Source organism: Cynocephalus volans, chromosome 11, assembly GCF_027409185.1.
Source record: "Cynocephalus volans isolate mCynVol1 chromosome 11, mCynVol1.pri, whole genome shotgun sequence".
Classification (NCBI taxonomy): domain Eukaryota; kingdom Metazoa; phylum Chordata; class Mammalia; order Dermoptera; family Cynocephalidae; genus Cynocephalus; species Cynocephalus volans.
In genome coordinates, this window is record NC_084470.1 from 57,760,798 (window position 1) to 57,781,739 (window position 20,942).

Here is a 20,942-nt window from a genome sequence, read left to right on the forward strand (position 1 = left end):
AGCATGACAGCACAGAGAAGCTGCAATGCTGTCAGTATGGCAATAGAGCCTGAGGTTGCTCATCCTCAGTCTTTGGCCTGCTGCCGTTTTTTCTCTGAGGCTGGGATTGTTTTTTTTTTTTTTCTTGAGGCCCTTTTCCCAGCCTTCACATGTATGGGCCTTCTTGCTTTTAGGTGAGCACTGGAGCTGTGTGTTTTCTGAAACTCTTCTCACAGCTGGAGTGTAATATCAAATGTATAAGTAAACCAAGTCAATAACTTATTTAATTCAAGTCACTGCTTTCTGCCTCTGATAAATCAGTACATCTTTTTTCTTTTTAAGCATTACATCTTATGTAGCTTCCTTGCTTACATAGTCAAGCTATGTCAACGAGGAAAAAGATTATGAAGTGGCTAATGAAAGATGTGGGTCTCCATCTACGCTTTAAGTTTATTTTCCCTCCTGTCTCCCTCCTATTCCTGAATGAGCTGCTTTCCTGTGTGGCAGCTCTTCTTCCTCCTTTTCCACCAATTGCCTCATAAACAGGCTTCCCATGTCCCATCCTCTTGGTTGTGAAAGTCCAGTTCAGTTGAGAAGGTGTGTTTTGTGCTGAATATTATGCCAAGCCAAGCAAAGACAGCCAAAGATGAGGTATCGGAATCCTACCTGAGAAGGAGAGAATGGGAATGAATTCCCATAGCTGTGCTGTTCAGCCTGTCCCACACCTTTGGACTCTACCCAGCCTCCAGTTCATGGCACTTTTGAATCCTCCCCTTGGGTTGATGTTAGAATGGTAGGGATGAGTGAAGCACATGCTATAGAGGCCCAGGGAAGGTTTATCCTCATATCTGCCTTACATTTGTAAAATGCTTTAACAAGTCTCATTCAATCACCATAAGTGCATTAGAGAAAGGCATTATTTGCCAGGTGACTGAGCTGACATGCTGACCTTGAACTCCATGTTCCTCACTGGCCATGCTGCCTCACCTAAGTGTTGTTCCATGATCATGTTTTCTTGGCCTTTGGAAATTCACGTAGGTTTCCAAAGCAGTAGACAGAGCAAGTTCAGACTGGAATGAAATAACTTTGTAGCATGTAGACTATTCATAAAGCTAAGCTACTGAGGTACTCTGCCCTTTCAGACCTTGATGGGTCTGCTGCTGGGGAACGGTGGTGAATATGGTGAATATTCCTAAGTAAATATAACTCTGTGCCCGTAACCTTAAATCTGCATTTGCGGGGGGGTGGGGGTGGGGCATTCTAATGAAGAAAAGTAAGCCTGGGCAGTTTTTAATCTGACAAACACCATCTCCTTCACAGATTATCAGCCACAAAATCAAAATAAGAAAAGGCCCATCCCCAAGGGTCTGCTGCTGTCACCAAGATTTCAGAACCACACTGGGCTCATTTGGAATTTATCAGATACAACAGTAGTAAGAAAAACAGCCATAATAACAATTAAAACAGCAGCTAGCTTTGTACCAGGCACCAGGCTAAGTGCTTTTGCTTACATTCTTAATCATGGCCACAGCCCTAAGAGGTGGGGAGCTGTTGTCATCATTTCTTTCCAGGTGAAGAAATTACTGACGCTTGGGAGAACTTAAGGTACTCACCCAGGTTGCCCAGTGAACAGCAGGGACAGGATTTTCGTGGATTTCCCTGGCCCTGATGAGTACAGGTCTGCCTTGGTGCCATGGGAACATGCACAAGAGGCCTGGATTCAATCTCAGCACCACCTTGCAGGTTGAGGGACTGTAAGCACATTTCTTTGTTTCTCTGAGCTTCAGTTTTCCATCTGCGAAATGAGAGCAATTACTACTTTGTAGTGTTGTTAAAAAGACTGTGGAGAATGTCTATGAAAGGCCTGGCAAAGTATTTTACTCACTGATGGTGCTAGATTGATGACAGCTATGCTGTTGTTTTCAGATGTCCGAACAATTAGGCTCTAAAAAAAGAAAAAAGTCTAAATGTCCCAGTGTGTCGAGAAGTCATCTCTCTGCATTGTTTAAACTCATTCTGCAACTTCAGTGCCTTCCTGGTAACCAGAGGTGGAATAGACGCTCAACCAGGACATCAGCAGCTGAATGTAGCAAACAGGCTTTCCAGTATGTGCTCTCCTGTTGTTCTCTCTTTCTGACAACTACTTCACAGGACTTCCCAGAGAGCTCATTCCACCTCAATGCATAGAGCACCAGGCCCAAGAGGCAGGGACCTTTGATGATGATCTTTAATCTTATGCCTTTAGAAGTTGAGTCCCAGAGAGGTACATGTGTCACAGGGAGTTTTTCAACAAAACTGAAGGCAAAATTTGTGTTTTCATTCTGTAGCTCTACCTAGAACCAACCTGAGAATGACCTGCCTCTAATTTTTTTCTTTTAATCTTTTCTTATGCCAAAAGGCTTCACCCAAAAAATTGCCTGGGTGTGCGCCAGTTTGCTGAGACAATGATGTGTGCTGTGCTGTATGATGCAGCCAATAGCTTTATCCACCAGCACTTTGTGGAGGTATCCATGTCCGAAGAGTTCCTGGCCCTGCCCTTGGAAGATGTGCTTGAGCTAGTGTCTCGGGATGAGCTGAATGTAAAATCAGAGGAGCAGGTATGTGAGCACAGTAGCAGTGTGTGCAGGTGACCTCTGGGGTGCTGCTCTCTTCCATCAGTGTTTTCTGTTAATTTTTTTCTTTTACAAAATTAATATCATGACATGTATGCAGCTGTTGTGTGTTATGGGGTTTGTTTTATTTCATATTCATTTTTCATGAAAACTTTTTACACATTCTAGTGTCTTAATAATATTCGTTGATTTTATCAATTCTACTTCCCTTATTCTTGGATGTTTGTGTTATTTCCAATGTTTTCTATTAGAAATAATGCTGTTGTGAACTGGAATAGCAAGTATGGATAACTTTTTGAAGGAGTCTTGTTCTAAGGAAGAGTGGAGCATTGGGGCAGTCACTGGAGGGGAACATGACGTCAGGGTTTTTTTTTTTAAGGTGAGGGAAATTACAGCATATTCGAGTGCTGATGGAAATTTTCCAGAAGAGAGGGAAATTTAGGGGAAATGGGAGAATAGTTGCTGGTGTTCTGGAGTGAATGAGAAGAAACAGAGTCTCAGATACAAGGGATATGTCTTTGGGAAGAACACAAGCTGTCCACGTCTGCAGCAGCAGGAGGGAGACCTGCCACACACAGCAGATTGGGGGCGGGGGGTGCTGGTAGACTCTTACTGACATTCTTCTCTGATTTATTTCTGTTTTCTCAGCTGAGAGTGAGAATGAGGGAGAAGTGTTAGAAATTTGAGGAGAGATGAAAAGGTACGAAATAACCCTCTAGGAAAGGGGAAGAGTAAATGGATAATGCTAGGGAAATGGAGAGGGCTTGATAGGAAGCAGGGCCTGGTGAGATTAGTAGTCACAAACTTCAGCTGGTCAGCTCTGTTGTGTGTTTTCTGTCAGCCACATAGACTGGTGCAGGTGCAGAATAGGGAGCAAGTTGAATTTAAAGAGCTGGACTTCACCATATTAGAGATTTTTCTCCAGGTGAGTGTGATTAAGAGAAATAGGCGCATGTAATAGGAATCGAGGGAACTACGTAGTAATTCATGGAACTCATGCATGAGAGAAGTGAGGAAATAGGGAGCTGAGGAGGGGAGGGAGGGAGACAGTGTCAAAGGCTAATTGGAGTCAATTACTGAGCTGGAAGGACTGGAGGTTTTGGTCAGTTATAAGTATAGTTAACCCTTGAACAACACAGGGATTGGGGCACCAACCCCCTGTGCGTCGAAAATCTGTGTGTACCTTTTTTTTTTTTTTTTAACTCAAAGTGTTGGGCCGGCCCGTGGCTCACTCGGGAGAGTGTGGTGCTGATAACACCAAGGCCATGGGTTCGGATCCCATATAGGGATGGCTGGTTAGCTCACTGGGTGAGCGTGGTGCTGACAATACCAAGTCAAGGGTTAGGATCCCCTTACCGGTCATCTTTTTAAAAAAATAAATAAAATAAAAAATAAACTCAAAGTGTTTATTGCAGAAATTTGGTCAAGGTGCCAGTTGGGTAACTCCAGTTGAGGTTGGACTGGGGCCCTCTACCCAGAGCTGGGCAGATGAGATAGGAAAGGGTAGAAGGAGTGCATCTGGGCCCTGGGCCTCAGAGCTTTGAGATGATGTTGGGGGCCAGGCTGTAGGTGGGACCTGTGCCATCAGTTCCACGTTCAGGTCCTTCACTACACAGTCCTCCATCACTACCTCTTGAGTCATCAACTTCCAAAGAGAGATACCAACGAATCAGCTAGTAATAAATCTGTCTCTTTCCCAAAGCCCCCAGTGGCGTCAGCCAGGAGCTGAACTTTGCCTTCCACCTTGTGGGTTTGTCTCCACTCACCAGTCACGAAAACATTGTTAACACTCAGACATGCCACCACCTGGACCCCCTTGCCTTCAGAGTCCCAACGTGCTCCACAAACCCCAGCAGGTAGTCTTGGAACAGCCAGGGGTAAAGGCCCTAGGGACTCCAAATAGCACACCCTTCTAGCCTTTACACAGCTTTGCCAGATTCACCTTGTTCACCGGCTCACCTTCAAACACCTCCTCTTTTTTTTTTTTTTTTTTTTTTTTTAAAAGATGACCGGTAAGGGGATCTTAACCCTTGACTTGGTGTTGTCAGCACCACGCTCAGCCAGTGAGCGAACCGGCCATCCGTATATGGGATCCGAACCCGGGGCCTTGGTGTTATCAGCACCGCACTCTCCCGAGTGAGCCACGGGCCGGCCCTTCAAACACCTCCTCTAAGGAGAGAGCATCTCCCACATTGATCAGAGCCATGGCTGCAGCAGCGCTGTTGAAACTGTGGACCCCATCCAGCGCCCACCCTCCTCCTCCTCCTTATCAGTCTTGCTGCTGCTATTGTTGCCACAGACCAAAGCGCGGCAGCACCAGTGAATCCATGTATAACTTTTGACTCCCCAAACACTTAACTATTAATAGCCAGAACTACTAGGGCCAGAAGCTTTCCTGATAAACAGTCAATTAACATGTTTTGTATGTTATATATATTAGATACTGTATTCTTATAATAAAACAAGCTAGAGAAAAGAAAATATTAAGAAAATCATAAGGAAGAGAAAAAGCACTTAAAGAATTTTTTTTTTTTTAAACTGCATGTAAGTGGACCCGCACGGTTCACACCCATGTTGTTCAAGGGTAAACTGTATACTTGAAATTATGGAAGAGGTGACACTGTTGATGAAGCCGAGTTATAGTCATCATGGAGGGTGAAGCTATTGGCAAAGCAAGGTTTAGGTAATCATAGGGTCCACTAAGAACAAAGAAGACAGATCTTGTGGTCAAGAAAAGTTTAATGAGGGCCAGCCCGTGGCTCACTCGGGAGAGTGCGGTGCTGATAACACCAAGGCCCCGGGTTCGGATCCCATATATGGATGGCCGGTTCGCTCACTGGCTGAGTGTGGTGCTGACAACACCAAGTCAAGGGTTAAGATCCCCTTACCGGTCATCTTTTAAAAAAAAAAAAAAAAAAAAAAAAAGTTTAATGAGAGTGTAGTGTTAGTAGCTACAAAGGAACGAAAGGTGATCTTTTCTGTTCCACAAAGGTGTGGTGCATATTGTCTGAGGGGGATAGTGAGTAAATGTTTTGGGCAGAGGGTGGTGAGGGCTGGCAGTGAAGGGTGTCAAAGGCAGGGCTGAGAAGTTTGGACCTGGCCCTGCAGGCACTGCAAGCATCACTGCTACAAGGCCTCTGCCCTTGGTCAGTTAAGAAGTCTAGCCAAAGGCAAAGCAGTTTAGGATGTTTGAAATCAAGAGTCTTGGCCTGCCCCACCTGCAGTTCAGCACAAAGAGCCCCAGCCTCTAGGAGACAAGCCATTTGGGTTGTTAGTACCAACTCAGCTAATTCTCAAATGTCTGAAGAGCCCCCATCCTTGAATATTAGCGACCACTATAAAAGTGGACCCTTGGCAGCATGGGAACTGTGATTTAGAGGAAAGAGCCTTATCCCAAGAGCAAGGAATACTGTCCCTTGCTCTTCCACTAGTTAACATGACCTGGGGCAGCTCCCGCTTATTTGAGTGATGTGTTCTGTAAGGGCTGTAGGATTGTAGAGGGAGATATCCTTATGGCTGGAGCCATTAGGGAAGGCTCCCTGGAGAGCATGGATCTTGAGCTAGGCCATAAGGAAAGGAGAGTGGGTTTAGATGAAGAGACGATAAGAAGGCATTCTAGGTGACAGGGACAGTGTGAACAGGGGAAGCATCCCAGCTTGGCTAGGTGGAGGGAGTATGGAGGGGATAGGGTGCAGGAGCAGCAGGAATGGAGGGTAATAGGCATCTTGTTGTGATGCATAAAGGACTAAGGTACCATTGACAGTTTTTCATTATAAAATCATAATGAAAGCCCGGAAGATGTTACAGTAACCCAGGCTTGCATTGCAAAACACTGGACCAAAATGGGGTAGCTGGGGAAGTGGAAGGAAAGCAGTGAATTTAGGAGACAAGTAGGAAGAAAGATTGATGGGCCCAAGGGACTGCTGCAATATAGAAAGTGGAGGGATTGACATTGGGGGTACAGGGGTGTGGCCTCTGGGTGGGAGGAGTTGCTGCCAGAGCTTCTGCTCTTTTTTGTGGCAGGTCTTTGAAGCTGCATTGGCCTGGGTCAGGTATGACCAGGAGCAGAGGGGGCCCTGCCTGCCCGAGCTGCTGTCCAATATCCGCCTGCCCCTCTGCCGGCCCCAGTTCCTGTCAGACCGAGTGCAGCAGGATGACCTGGTGCGTTGCTGCCACAAATGCAGGTGAGCAAAAGTGGACCTGTACAGGACACTGCTGAGTGCCTGGGCAGGGAGGAGGATTTCACCACCTGTTCCAGCTCAGGAGATGAAGGATTTAGAGTGGTCTGTCTAATTCACGGCCCACAGGTTTCTCTGCCCCCTGTCTAGAACCTAGAAGAGGAAGTGTTAAGAGCCTGAGTCTTACACCTTGTGCAGAAAGATAGTCCATGTGGGAGCATCAAGGCAGAAGGGGCTTTTCTCCCCAAAATTATCTGAGGATTTTCTGGCATCTTCAGCCACTGAGCTATTTGTGAAGTCAGCAGCTGACTGGGCAGTACAAACGAGACTTCCTGGGGTCTTTGCCCTCTTCAGTGAATATTAGTCAGTGCACTGGCCTCTGATGGGTGTAGGCTTTGCATCTACAGTGGTGGACAAGGGGAAGATATGTTTACCAGCACGTGAAACGTTTACCTGCAGTACGTCAATGACAACATGGCAGCACAGAGCTACCAAAACAGTGACGACAGCCTTGTAGGAGGATGTTACAAATGTCCATCCTTCAAACTGCTTGTCATATTCACAGTGATGAAATATTTTTTCTCCTTTGCTGACAAGACTTTTCTCACCTGTCTCCTTCACTTGCTTGCCCCTGGTTGGGATCAGTTGGTTCAGTGTAGGTGGTGTGTGTCAGGAAGGGGTGGAGCTGTGACTGGAGTTAGCTGGGACCCTGGAACTAGTAGTCTCAAGGGTGCTGTTGAGCACTTTGAGCATTATTCTGTCGACAGTGGGTAGCTGTGGAAGGTTCTTTAAGAAGTGGATTGGACCACAGTGTGGAGGGTGGAATGGAGGAGCAGGCTGGAGCACTTGGCTGCTGCTGCTACAGTGCAGGTGAGAGATGATTAATTGCAGGGAGGTGTGAGCCATGGTACAGTCATAGAGGTGGAAGGGAGAAGCAAGGTCTGCGGGCACCAGGATATGGGCTGCTTGTCTAACCTCCCCAAGCCCAGCCATTTTAGCCACCACCCTGTTTTTCTCATGCCTAGTCTGTGTCTGTTGGAATATATTCATTCTGATGACACACCACCCTGTTTTTCTCATGCCTAGTGTGTGTCTGTTGGAAGATATTCATTCTAATGACACTAGCCAAGGTGGGCTCTGCTCATATTGCCCTTCAATTTTGAGCATGTTTCCATAGCCATGTATGGTTCCCTAGAACTCACCTGGGTTCTTTGAGACCAAATCTTCCAGAAGGCTTCTCCCCCCAGGTTTCCCCTGCAGTTAGCTTGGAGAGCCAAGCTTGGAAGTGCAAAAGTAGGAAGGATATCTCCTGTTCTAGCATCTTGTACCTTATTCCAGGGACCTGGTAGATGAAGCAAAGGACTATCATCTCATGCCAGAGCGCCGGCCCCACCTTCCGGCTTTCAGAACTCGGCCTCGCTGCTGCACGTCCATCGCTGGGCTTATCTACGCCGTGGGGGGCCTCAACTCAGCAGGTATCTTGCAACTCCCCTTTGCAGATGTCTGTCTTGGACTCTGTGGATGAAGAAGCACCAGACGACCTAGGCTGGCCCTTCTGTTTCCTCTTCTTTGTGCTGTCACCAACCTTGTCCCTTTTGGTTTTATGTAATGGTTCTGCAGTTAGAGCATGTCAAGTATTCATACCATTGAATCAGAATATTAGTTCTAAAGAGGCCTTTTAGAAATCCTTGAGGCCTAGTCCCCTTAGCATACAGATGAGGAAACTGAGGCCCAGAGAACTTTCACTGTGTTCACACAAGAAGTTTTTGGCAGAATAAGGAACAGCATTTGTGTGTCCTGGTTCCTGAACCAGCACTTTTCCTGTAATATCACATTGGCTATAGCATTTACTCAGCCCTGGATAGGATATGGTCAGAGCCCCAGTTCTGTTACTAGGCTGTTCACATTCAGTCATATGGATCTCTCTGGTGTTACAATGTGACAGTGTCTCCAAGACAAGTAAGATTATCCAGGTACACAGGGTCTGCCACTATCATAATATGTTTTACTCTTCATATCCCACTTCTGTGAAACACTTGCTTTGCAACCCAGGTGTATTGTCAACTCTCATCTCATACAGTCAGGTTTTCAGGAAAGCTCCATGGGTCCCCTCCCCCGCTGGGGGAGTTGGTGTGCGGTCCTGGCCAGTTTGTTTGTTTGGGGGTTTTTTTGGCAGCTGGCCAGTATAGTATGACCTTGACCTTGGTCAGTTTTGTTTTTAATTGAAGGTTAATGAGAGGTAGGTACTAGTCTGCTACTTGTTAACCCTATGACCTGGAAAAAGTAAGTCCTAAACTCAGTAAACACTGGAGTGTGGCAAGTGCCAAGTGCCCCAAAACAGCATACAGTAGGGAGAATTATTTTATTTGATCCTTACAAAAACCTGATGAAAAACCTAGGGTTGGAATTATCCTTCTTTGCCACTATGACTACTATTTATTGAGCACTAAGTATATTCTCAACCATGCTAGGTGCTTTACCTGTTATTTCATTTAATCCTCATGGCAGCTCTGTCATAAAGATTATCTCCATTTTGGAGCTGGCCCGTGGCTCACTTGGGAGAGTGTGGTGCTGATAACACCAAGGCCATGGGTTCGGATCCCTGTATAGGGATGGCCGGTTGGCTCACTTGGAAGAGCACAGTGCTGACAACACCAAGTCAAGGGTTAAGATCCCCTTACCAGTCATCTTTTTTTAAAAAAAAGATTATCTCCATTTCACATGTGAAATAGAGGATGGGGTCACAAAGCAACTTGCCTAGGGTCATCTGCTATTAAGTAAAAATCAGCATTGTCACCCATTGGGGAAATAGTGTATCTATTTGCCTGTGTCTTTGGTTTTAAGCAAGTGGAGTATCTTATTGTAACAGAAAACTACCATTTCTAAAAAGTAAATGCCTCCTGTCTGATTTTGATTTTCCTTTAAGAATTAGGTTAGCATGGCTGAAATCTCTTAATGGGCTCTTATACGTTGAGTAACTGTGGGAAGAGCTAATAGAATCAAGTCAAATGTTCCATATAATCATTACCCAATAGTTGTGATCTAAACAAGTGGTCTCATTTGTTTTAATTTGAGTAGCAAATTTTTATGCAGGTGATTCCCTGAATGTGGTGGAAGTATTCGACCCCATCGCCAATCGTTGGCAGAAGTGCCATCCCATGACAACAGCCCGCAGCCGCGTTGGTGTGGCTGTGGTGAACGGGCTTCTCTATGCCATTGGGGGATATGACGGCCAGCTACGGCTGAGCACTGTGGAGGCCTACAACCCAGAGACGGACACATGGACCAGAGTGGGGAGCATGAATAGCAAGAGAAGGTATTCTGGAAGCCATGTGCGCCCAAACACACATACTGAGCATCTGGGGAGCACCATGTTAGACAAGCAGGGGCACTTAATAAAGCAAAACACAAGCTTTGGCCTGGGAGTTTTCTGCAGCCAGGCCAGCCATTGCCAGAACCTCCTGGGAGTGAGCCGTCATCTGCTTAAAAGTAAAATACCTGCCTTGTCCTTTGAGGAACTTGGGGAGATGAGACTTGGACATGTGGAATTTGTATTGTTATTTAAGTGCCAGATAAGGATTGAATATGTGTATTATGGAAGATTCAAGGAGGGAGAGAAACTGGACTGGAACATCTGGAAGATTTCAGGGAAGAGGTGGGATTAAAGTTGAAACTTGAAGAATAAGGAAGATTTAACTTGATTAGTGATAAAGGAAATCCAAGGTGTTTTTCTTTATACTTTCTTTCCCCTGACTCCTGCCACACATGTGCTTTTAATACCCAGGGAGTATACGAACCAAAGCAGTATTTACTTCAGGGTCACAAACATTCACCCGGACATGAGCACATAGGTATTTGCAAGGTATACCAAATTTTTATGTCACTTAAGACATTCCAGCTATTTGTTTTCTCCAGCACTTGCCAGCTCACATTTCCTGAATAAGAAGTAGGATTAGAGGACATCTGAGTAGTGCTTGTGTTTAGCCTTCTTAGTGCTGAGGTGTCAGGCGACATCTTTCCTTATGTCAGATGCATGATGGAGTGTTCACATGCTTAGGCTCGAGGGGTGAAAGGAAAGCAGTCCAAAGCCCCCTACCCATTTAACCAAACAGCTCTGCATTTGTCTCTTTTACATATTGAGCTTCCTTGACATGTACCTAATTTGGGGGGTCGGAAGAAGTTATGTGAATATTTTTTAAATGGGCAGTTAATATTTTTTAAATGGACCAGTTGCCCCTTAAGGGCCTTCCTGCTTTGTAATTCTGTGATCTAAGTATTTTCTTCAAAGACCCTTTCACTGGCCATGCTTCAGAGTCTCTACATGTAAGATCACATGATTGGGAAGAGGGAAGGGTCAAGTGACTGCATGTGTAGTGAAGAAGAGGAGTTAGTATGGAAGTCCTTTGGCACATAAGTATAGTGGCCATGATACATGTGTTCCATGTTCAGCAGTCAGTATATGGACATGAGCTGGGAAGAATCTGCCTTTGTACCAGTAAGACAGATTCACAAAGGATCAAAGTAGGTTCATTTTGGAAGAAAAAAATATGCATGTAAGATCTGCTGCTCCTAAGAATACTCACAGTGCCTTCCTCCCCCATCTCCACCTTGTGCTTCCCCCTTCTGCTCCTTGTGTACTTTGCAGCTTTCTGTGATCAAGTGACTTATTGTGTAGCTTTTTTGCTTTGACTACAATCAGTTTTTCCTTATATGTCTGCTCTGGGCCACTTCTTTGCTTTGTTGTCACTGGGTTTGGAGTGTTGTCTGGGAGGAAAGTCCTCTGGGTATTCCTTTCCTTCCTTGTGGTTAATGCTCTGTTATTAGTAGCATGGGCCCTGTTCCATTTCATCCCTTTTAAATTATAGGCTACCTTAAAATGTTCTTAGTCACCTCTCTTCTGATACCCCACACAGCTCTCTATCCTGCCAGTTGGTGACATCTCCTTTCTGCCATCTTTCCATTCCTTCTCCAGTGTTCCAGGCTGCTTCCATGGAGCTTTCTTGCACTGGACTTTTCCAGTCCACATTGATCAACATTTTCCCTTATCTCTTCACACTTGTCTTTACCACTTAGTTTATAGTCTCACATAGTTTTGTAGTACCTCTTAATTCATTCTCATTTTGTTTTTGAACACTTGTATTATTACTCAATTTTTTGTTTGTTTTGTGTCTATATCTAGAAGGATAGTAATTGTGTCTAGTGAATTTGTGATTTTCTTACAGTCCTTACCTAAGGCAAGTTCCTCTCCTCTTTTAGGCTGGTTCAGGGGGGTCTTTTACCACATCCTTCAGAGGGACATTGTGTGGATCAGTTTGATTTGCTACATACACTTAAAAGGTGGCAGTAAGGCTGGCATATTTTATTTTCCTGTTTGCTAAACACCCAGATTTGTTTTTAGTCTTCTCCAGCATCGGGTTTGAAAACAGCAATTTGGGCAGCTTAGCATTTGTGTTTAATATCTCATAAGGCTTTGTGTAGAATGGAAGACTATATGTTATGCCAGACTCCTGGGTTTTTGATATTAGGAGAGCTTGGCATGGTGAGAATTGGGTGAGTTGGGCATTTGTCATTAAATTTGAGGCATGCGTCTCCCTAGGCAACCTCAAGAAGAGAGCCCAGCCTCCCCAAGCCGTGGCTGCCCATCAGTACAATGACTGTGGTGATCCTTCCCTCCTTGCAGAGTTCAGTGAAGGTTGATAGTAGCAACAGCTACGATACCTAACATATAGTAAGTGCGCAACAAACAGGAGCTATAGCATCATCCACTAAGACAAATTAGGGGCCTTGCAGGGTCATGCATGTAATGAAAACACATCGGCTAACCTTTATAGTGAATTGGATGGGAAAAATCAAAGGTAACACAACTAATATATATTGAAGACCCGTTATGTACAAGATACCACACTAATCACTTTCGAAGTCACACAGATGAAGACCCTTCCTTGTCTTCCGGGAGATCCCCACTTGTTAAGAGGTAGCAGATAGATTCCTGGTACCCCATGTCCCAGAACATAAGCACCCTGTGGGCAGGAACTTTGGCTTTCTTACCACTATAAACCTAGTGTCTAGAATGGTGTGCCATGCAGGTAGCTGATGAAAATCTGATGAATGAATGTGATAGTGCTATAATAAAGAAGCTGCTCTGACAAGTGTGGCATCAGGAGAGAGTAATTCTTGCTGAGAGATCTGTATGGCTTTTTGAGGAGGAGAGAGAGGACTTTGACCTGGGCCTTAAAGGTAAATTAGACCCTCAATATGGCAAGGTGGCAGGTGACCATTTCAGACAGATCAGGGACTGAGAAGAGTGGGGAGGAGAGGTAACCCAGGAGAGAGGGGTTGGGGGCAGGAGGAACCACAGGGCAGCTTCTGTCACTTCAATTTTACACCTTTACTTAGTCACATACCTGAGATTTAGGTTCGTTCCAGAAAGAGGCACCTGGTAGGTGTATTTCTCAGTGGGCACGAGAGGCCACCCCAGGAAGTCTGAGGCTCATCTGGAATGACATCTCTGTCTATTTCAGTGCCATGGGGACAGTCGTGTTGGATGGGCAGATCTATGTCTGTGGGGGCTATGATGGCAACTCTTCCCTCAACTCTGTGGAGACCTACTCACCTGAGACGGACAAGTAAGAACTGCAGCTCCGTGGGGTAACTGGAGCTTATTAAACAGTATAAAAAATTAGAACTGCAGTTTGTGTTTAAGCTTCTTGAGGGTGGAGAATGTCTTACCTTTTTTACTCCTATAGTACCTTGCATATAACAGGTATTTAATAACCCTTGGTTAATTGAATAAATGATTAAATAAATTTTTTAAACAAATAGTCTACATAGACACTTGGAAGCATTTTTTAATGATCTGTACCTCTTAGCTAAATCAGCCTGTTTTAATGGAAATTCAGCCAAAAGAGGATAAGAAGTAGATGAAGAGCATGTTCCAAAGTGGGTAGGATATGATTTGGAAAAAGGAAAAAAAAAAGTTATATGGTCACATGAACTTGGGAAATGTTGACATCTGTATCACGAGAGTTCTTGTCTTTCCATAATACATATTAACATTTTAAAGGCTCTGAAAACTTCTGCAGTAAAGAACCCTATTTAACTTTGTGTTTTATATGACACTTCCCACCTTCTTGCGGGATTATTTATGGAACACTTGGGAAAACACTAACAAGGTTAGTCAGAATTTTTTGTTTCAATATTTGAATCCTCTTATGTAATAAAATACAAGCAAATTAATTGAATGGACTCATCAGGATGCTTTTAAGCCAATATTCTGTTCATTTAAACAAATTACTATGTATCGGGCAGCAAGCTGGGTGTCCAAGATCCTGTAAGCAGCACATGGTGTGTTGAAGTCACAGGTGCATCGTGGTTATCTTACTACCCTGGTGCCTGCATCAGGTGCTCACAGGCACAGAGTGGGGAGTGTCTTCATCTTCTCCAGGGTTGTGGGGAGAGGCAGTGTGGCAGGGATGTCTTCTGAGGTGAGCACCCAACATGGATAGACAGTGGGAGATGCTCATCATAGGCAGGGAGACAGCAAGGAAAGAGGCTCAGAAAAGAAAGTGCTCACTGTGATCCAGGACAGCACTTATCATCTAGTGGGCTGGAGCACAGTGTGAAAGGGGGGATGGAGTGGGCATGGATGGTGTGTCACAGGGTGTTGCTGGAAGGTGGATGAGGACCAAAGGTGAAGAACCACATTAAGGAGTTTGGAATCTGCTATAGAGGAGACAGTGAGAAGCCACTGAAGGGACATGGTGCGACATGGTGCAGCCACTGGAGGAGCAGTTCCTCTGGCTGCATGGGGTCAGGATGGGAATGGTCTGAAAGCTGGGCCACCAGTACAGAGACTGTTGTGGTGGTGCAGGTGAGAGGCTGGAGCTGCAGTGGTAGTGGGGATGGGAACAAGCAATGCCTAGGAGGCCAACCACCCAGGACTTGGGGACCACAGGAATGTTGAGGGTGAGGAAGAGGAAGCCAAAAAAACTACTGAGTTTTGCAAATACAGCAACTGGATAGCTACTGGTCCCATTAACAACACCAGGGGGCCGACCCCGTGGCGCACTTGGGAGAGTGCGGCGCTGGGAGTGCAGGTTCGGATCCTATATAAGGATGGCCGGTGCGCTGCTCACTGGCTGAGCGCAGTGCGGCCGGTCACAAAAAGACAAAAAAAAAAAAAAAAAAAAAACACCAGGGAGTGCAGGGAGAAGCAGATCTGTAGACAGAGAGGTTTGTTTAAGAGCTACTGATTTTAAGTGCCATGTTGATGAGCAGAGAAGATAGGCTGTGGGTCTGAAGCTTGGGTGACAGGCAGCAGCCATAGACAGCCATCAGCAAAGGTGGTGGGAGAGATGAAAAGAGGCAGGAAGATTGTCCAGATGCGAGGGGACACAGGACATTTCACCCTGCTAAGCTGTCTTGGGAGGATGGGAACACCAATTCTCATGCTTTCTTTCCTATTTTTAATCTTTCCTGCAGGTGGACGGTGGTGACCCCAATGAGCTCCAATCGCAGTGCTGCTGGGGTTACTGTCTTTGAGGGTAGGATATATGTGTCAGGCGGCCACGACGGTTTGCAGATCTTCAACAGTGTGAGTCTGGGCTCCTCCTGAGCTAAGGACATCTACTCCTTCCATGTTTGAGAGTTATTTTGAAAGACAGTTGTTTGAAAAAACCTTAGCCATGTCATTGCTGGACAAAGCATCATTTAGTGAGGTTTCAGACCATCTAGTGCAGTTTCAGAACATCTAGTGCATTCTCTGAAATTCTTCTGGAGGTTGAGAGCCACTGTACCCAAGGAGGGGTAAGGTATAGTCACCCCTGTTGCTGCTGCCACCACTGTCTGTTCAGTTGTCTATCGAAGGTTGCATTAGATGTTGTGAAATTCCTGCCCGAAGTGAACTCAGTTACACGCCAAGTGTGCATTTGCTAACACTTGTATTCTTCAGGTAATCTGTCTGAAATTACATTTATCCTTTTTTAAAAAGCTCAAGAGCCGGGCCGGCCCGTGGCTCACTCGGGAGAGTGCGGTGCTGATAACACCAAGGCCCCGGGTTCGGATCCCATATACGGATGGCCGGTTCGCTCACTGGCTGAGTGTGGTGCTGACAACACCAAGTCATGGGTTAAGATCCCCTTACCGGTCATCTTTAAAAAAAAAATAATAATAAAAAATAAATAAATAAAAATAAAAAGCTCAAGAGCCAGTTAGCAATGGTTCTATAGTCAGTCAGTGCTGTGGTGGAAAGCACTCTGGACAGATTATAGGAGTCGCAGCTCTCATCCCAGCTCTGTCACCACTTAGCAGTGCATCCTTGGGAAAATCCTTGATTTGTTTTCTTAGATGTAAACAGAAAGGGTCAGATTAGTGATCTCCCTCTGCCCCTATAAGCCCAAGAACAGTTGTGCAGCTGTGGAAACAGCATCAGAGCCAGACCACACACTGGCTGGCAGAGCTCCTCATCCACAGGCCTCCCACTGGGGTCTGACACCATGTGGGCCACTGTGACCTACAAGGTCACCCTGTGCCTAAGCTTTGGCTCTGACTTGTACCTGTGCCCCTCTCCTTGCTGCAGGTGGAGCACTACAACCACCACACGGCCACCTGGCATGCAGCAGCCGGTATGCTGAACAAGCGCTGCCGGCATGGCGCTGCCTCCCTGGGAAGCAAGATGTTTGTCTGTGGGGGCTATGATGGCTCTGGATTCCTCAGCATCGCCGAGATGTACAGCTCTGTGGCAGACCAGTGGTGCCTGATAGTGCCCATGCTCACACGCCGGAGTCGGGTCTCCCTTGTGGCCAGCTGTGGGCGCCTATATGCCGTGGGGGGCTACGATGGACAGTCAAACTTAAGCTCAGTGGAGATGTATGACCCAGAGACAGACCGCTGGACATTTATGGCCCCCATGGCATGCCATGAGGGAGGGGTTGGTGTGGGTTGCATCCCTCTCCTCACCATCTAAAGCAGAGAGTAGGATGTGGTGGGGCAGGGATCTGGTACAAATATAGGCGCTTCCTTCCAGGAACAGTCCCTCTCAGGAGAGGCAGTGGACCAGAAGATGGGGTGAGATGTGAGCTTGCTGGAGGTACAGTTTTCCCAGGTGCTTAAATCCTCCCTCACTGTGCTGCCCTTGTGACTTTCAGGCCTAGGTCATCAAGATGCACAGCACAGGACAGAAGCACGTCTGGGTCCCACAGCTGGTGACACAGAATTACTTTGCTGGTCCACACGGACACAGACTCCATCTAAGCCCAGCTCCCCACCACCACAGCTCTGTGGGCTGCCCATTTGCAGAAGGCTTTCCATCTAACACTCCTTCCGCCTGCTTGTTCTCCAGCCATGTGGTGACCAGTTTGCCATGGGGAGGCTACAGTGGTCAAGCATGTTGGAAACTGTGGGATATAGCTGGGAAAGAAAGGATGCACTCCAAGTGTCTTCCTGCCTGTGGTGATGCAGCTACAGCAAAATGCTGGTGGCACACAAGCACACTCCTTCCATTGTAGGGCACAAAGGATTTTGTCCTCATCACTGGGTAAGCAGAGAGAACAGATGTTTTTCCCATGTCTAATTTTGGGATTTCAGTGAGGTCTTTTTCATCTTGTCCAGGAGAAGCAAGAAAAAAAGATACATGAAAGAAGCTGAAGGAAATTTAAACAAAGAAACACTTGAAACTGGAAAGAAAAATACTTTTTTTAAGTGAACATAGTTTGCAGAAAGAAGAAAGTGTAAAAAACAGCAAATATGTATTTAAATGGAAAACCGTCAAACAGGAGAAAGGCGGTATCCACTCCCACATTCGGATGCCAGGGTCCTAAGGCTTCACAGAGCACTTGGGGTTCTATCTGAGCCCCCAGCATGTCTGGAATCAGTGCACTCTCAACTGGTCCTGTAGCAGGGTGCTCATGGGATTTGTCTTTACACACAGCATCAGAGGACTTTTTTAATCATAGGCTTAGTGAGTCGGCTGAATTACTGCCACTCTTCTAGATAGGAGCTCCTAGCAGTCACTGGAGGCTCCAGGTGCCCCCAGTGATTACCTCCCACTGCCACTGTGGCGCTCATTCAGATGCCCTACTCCCACTTACATTCCTTCTTTTTTTGACCAGCAGGAAATAACAGATCTGGCCAGATTCCCACTTGCCCATCTATCATTCTTGGATAATTTTCCTCACTGTCATCCTTCTGGGGCACACTGACCATTTGTACCTCTAGAACCTAACCAGGGCTTGCTCCTTCTACCAGCCATGGGCTGCCTTGGTTTGGTAACCTTGTCTGCCCTGCCATTCCACTGCTTCTCCATCCACTTGCCAATTCCAGGGGTCTGATCTTTCTCCAGCCCTTGGCAGACCGACCAGCAAAGTGGACCTTTACATTCAAGCAAAGCTGGTTTTATGACATTGAGCTGAAGGCTAAAAGAATCTTGCTGCTGCAAAGAACAGATTTTATATTTCTTCCTCTCATCTTGGCAAATGACCTCTTGAAGAGACTCTAGACTCCTTCCTCCTTCTCCCAGGATGGGACCTTAATGTAGCACAGCGGGACCCAAAGAGGAGGACATTTTCTATTACCAGTGCACTGGGCAGTGGGGCTGTCCTTCAACTGCTGCTGCCAAAATCTGATTTTTAAAAATTCTAACAGAGACTAAAAGAGGATATAATTCCTTTAACCTAAGACTGGGTTTTAGGGTCCCAGTCTCCACCTGGTTGGCTTCCTGTCCTTTGCTCCCTGCCTGGGGTGGCCTGGAAGCCTATTCAGAAGGCACAGTGTGGAGCCTGGGGCATCTCCCCCACCCTAGGACCGTCAGGCTTAGTAGTGTGTGCAATCGCCATGTATTCAGAGGGATGTACCTCTGTTACCTACAACTTAGGAGCTGGGCCTCTGCTATAAGCACTTGAAAACAATGTTTTTATTTTAAAAGACTCAACAATCTGGTATCTGATATAATTTAACCTGGGCTCATGGTAGAGCTCCAGCATTTCTCACTCCCTCCAGTTTGCCTACAGAGGTAGACTGGGAAAGAGGTTGGGGTCTGCATTTCCTATTTGAGAGGAGTGTATCAGTGCTCATCTTATAAGCCCCTTTCTATTGTGAATTTGAAGTAGCACCTGATGAGCCTGGATTGTGAAGTTATTAAGAATCAGACAGTGGGCTACTGAGTGGGCTTACTGGGTCCTTAAGATGCTGGCCCAGATTTTGTCATTGGGGATGATAGATCATTTTCCCATGGTCTGCTGCTCTTGTAATGGCCTTTCTGAGCCCACTCCCACCTCCTGGTGTAGAAGTTACAGTGCTGCACCTAAGGTCGGTGTTTCTAAGTAAGAGCAAACCAGTGCTTTCATCTGGGCTCCGAGCACAAATGAGCAAACACCAGCATTTTCACACTCTCCCCAGTTGGTTTCTCAGTCTGATGATTGGGTGTTTGCAAGTGGCTGGTCTGGCTCTTTGGTGTTGAAGTCTTTCCAGTAGCACCAGGTAAAGAAGAGGCATCACCCAAGGATATTGTGAAAAGGATGTAACACAGAGTTAGGACACACATTCTGCTCAGTGAGCCTTGGGGCCTAGCCCAACTCTGAGCATAGCACTGTGGCATTCACTGTCCTTGGGCATTTCACCTTTTTGGATAGAATGTCTCTTCTGGATTTCATCAGACATCACAGCCAGATGGGAGCTGAACACCAGCCTCTTGACTTGACCATAGAGATGTGACTATGTAGAAATTCTGCCCCACCCCCTGAAATTTATTGATTCCCAGAATATCTTATTTTCTTTTATTTATAGAATGCATGTCTTTTGTGTTAAGAAACCAAAGAGAAATAAAGTACACTCCTAATAGCTCTTGCTCTTTCCTAATTTATTTTTTAAATGTTAGAAATAAATCACATTTTTATTATGGTTCAGTGAAAAAATATATTGGACAAAGCGGGAATATTCCTGTGAAAATAAGGGAAAAGCCAGATGTACAACAAAAGCAGTCTTTGGAGAGAAGTGTGTATTTTATTTTATAAGAATCAGTTCTGGTGAAAAATATGCAAAGACTTCATTTGCTCCTGTCTGGATTGCCACTGCTCTCATATTTCTCCTTTTGTTCTCTAGTCCAGAGCTGTTTTAACTTTGGTGCACATAAAAGCTGCTGGAAATTTTTTAAACCACAGGTTCAATTCCTAGGTTCCTCCCCAGAGACAGATTCCCTAGACTTGGGTGCAGCTCAGCTCTGTGGTGTAGGCAGATTTCCTTGGTGGTTTGTATGCTCATCAATGTGTGAGAACTGGACTCTTTAGTTTCCACCTCCCCAAACACAGCCCAGTTCCAGATCTGCCTTCCTAAGATTATACCCTGGTTACTGTGGTTGTGGATGTGGGGAAACTTCAATCACAATTTTCCAAAAGTCCGCTTGTGGTCAGTCTCATCCATTGGGTAATGATTATACTCTTGTATGGCAACTTTATTTTTTCAGTTTTGGGGAGGTACCTCACTCCATGCACACCCCACCACCATATGTTTCACACATAAACACTCTATTGATTCTCACTTGGTCCTCTCAGTAATCCCCACAGAGTAGGTAGCATAGCTCATTTTAGCCTAAGGAAATTGCCTCAGAAGGGCCCAGTAACCAACTCGACTCATCAGCTAACTGGTGGTATTGTCAAGAACTGAGACCAGGTCTCCATGCTAACAATCCAGTTAAGAGGAGCAGTGGCTTCAGCCTACGAAGTAGCTGATCCATCCAGCCCAGTGTGTGGAGGTCTGTCTGTTGCTCAGTGCTGTGATGGACCTCAGAGAAGCAGATTGGGCAGCGAGGGGAGTATTGTAGAAGCAGGGGCCTTTTTGCTAAAAAAAAAAAAAAAAAAAAGTAGCCAGATTATCTGTGAGCTCTGCACTATGGGAGAAAGGTCAGATGCTTCTAAGGTAATAACAGCCCTTTCTATGTAACCTACACCCCCTCGGTCAGAACCAAGAGCTCCACGAGTGAAGAGTAGACTGGTAGACACATGTGCTTGACCTTCCATTTCTTTTTTTTTTTTTTCTTTTTTGTTTTTGTTCTTTGGACTCCTCTCCCCTCATGACTAGCAGCAGAGCCCACTCCTCTACACCTCAAAGTCCAGTGCTACTGGTTTTTACTGCTGCTCACATTACACAACCAAAAAATTATATGGGAATCTCATGGTTTCCC

General features: G+C 45.7%; 1 protein-coding gene and 1 pseudogene across 3 annotated transcripts in view; one reads left to right on the top strand and one right to left on the bottom strand.

Moving 5' to 3' along the window:
• The window catches only part of KLHL18 (kelch like family member 18), a 63,528-nt gene extending 43,925 nt beyond the window's left edge, over nt 1–19,603 (top strand). Inside the window, exons 4-10 of one of the 3 annotated variants that reach the window (XM_063114264.1) lie at nt 2,378–2,576; nt 6,615–6,775; nt 8,108–8,244; nt 9,848–10,085; nt 13,291–13,395; nt 15,251–15,362; nt 16,347–19,603. In XM_063114264.1, the coding sequence (XP_062970334.1) occupies nt 2,378–2,576; nt 6,615–6,775; nt 8,108–8,244; nt 9,848–10,085; nt 13,291–13,395; nt 15,251–15,362; nt 16,347–16,733 (1,339 nt within the window). In that variant the 3' untranslated portion in view covers nt 16,734–19,603. The remainder of the gene's footprint in view (nt 1–2,377; nt 2,577–6,614; nt 6,776–8,107; nt 8,245–9,847; nt 10,086–13,290; nt 13,396–15,250; nt 15,363–16,346) is intronic. The other 2 variants (XM_063114265.1, XM_063114266.1) reach the window with 2 other exon arrangements.
• On the bottom strand, nt 4,124–4,842 carry LOC134391244 (peroxiredoxin-5, mitochondrial-like; annotated as a pseudogene).
• Nucleotides 19,604–20,942: the final 1,339 nt, after the last annotated feature.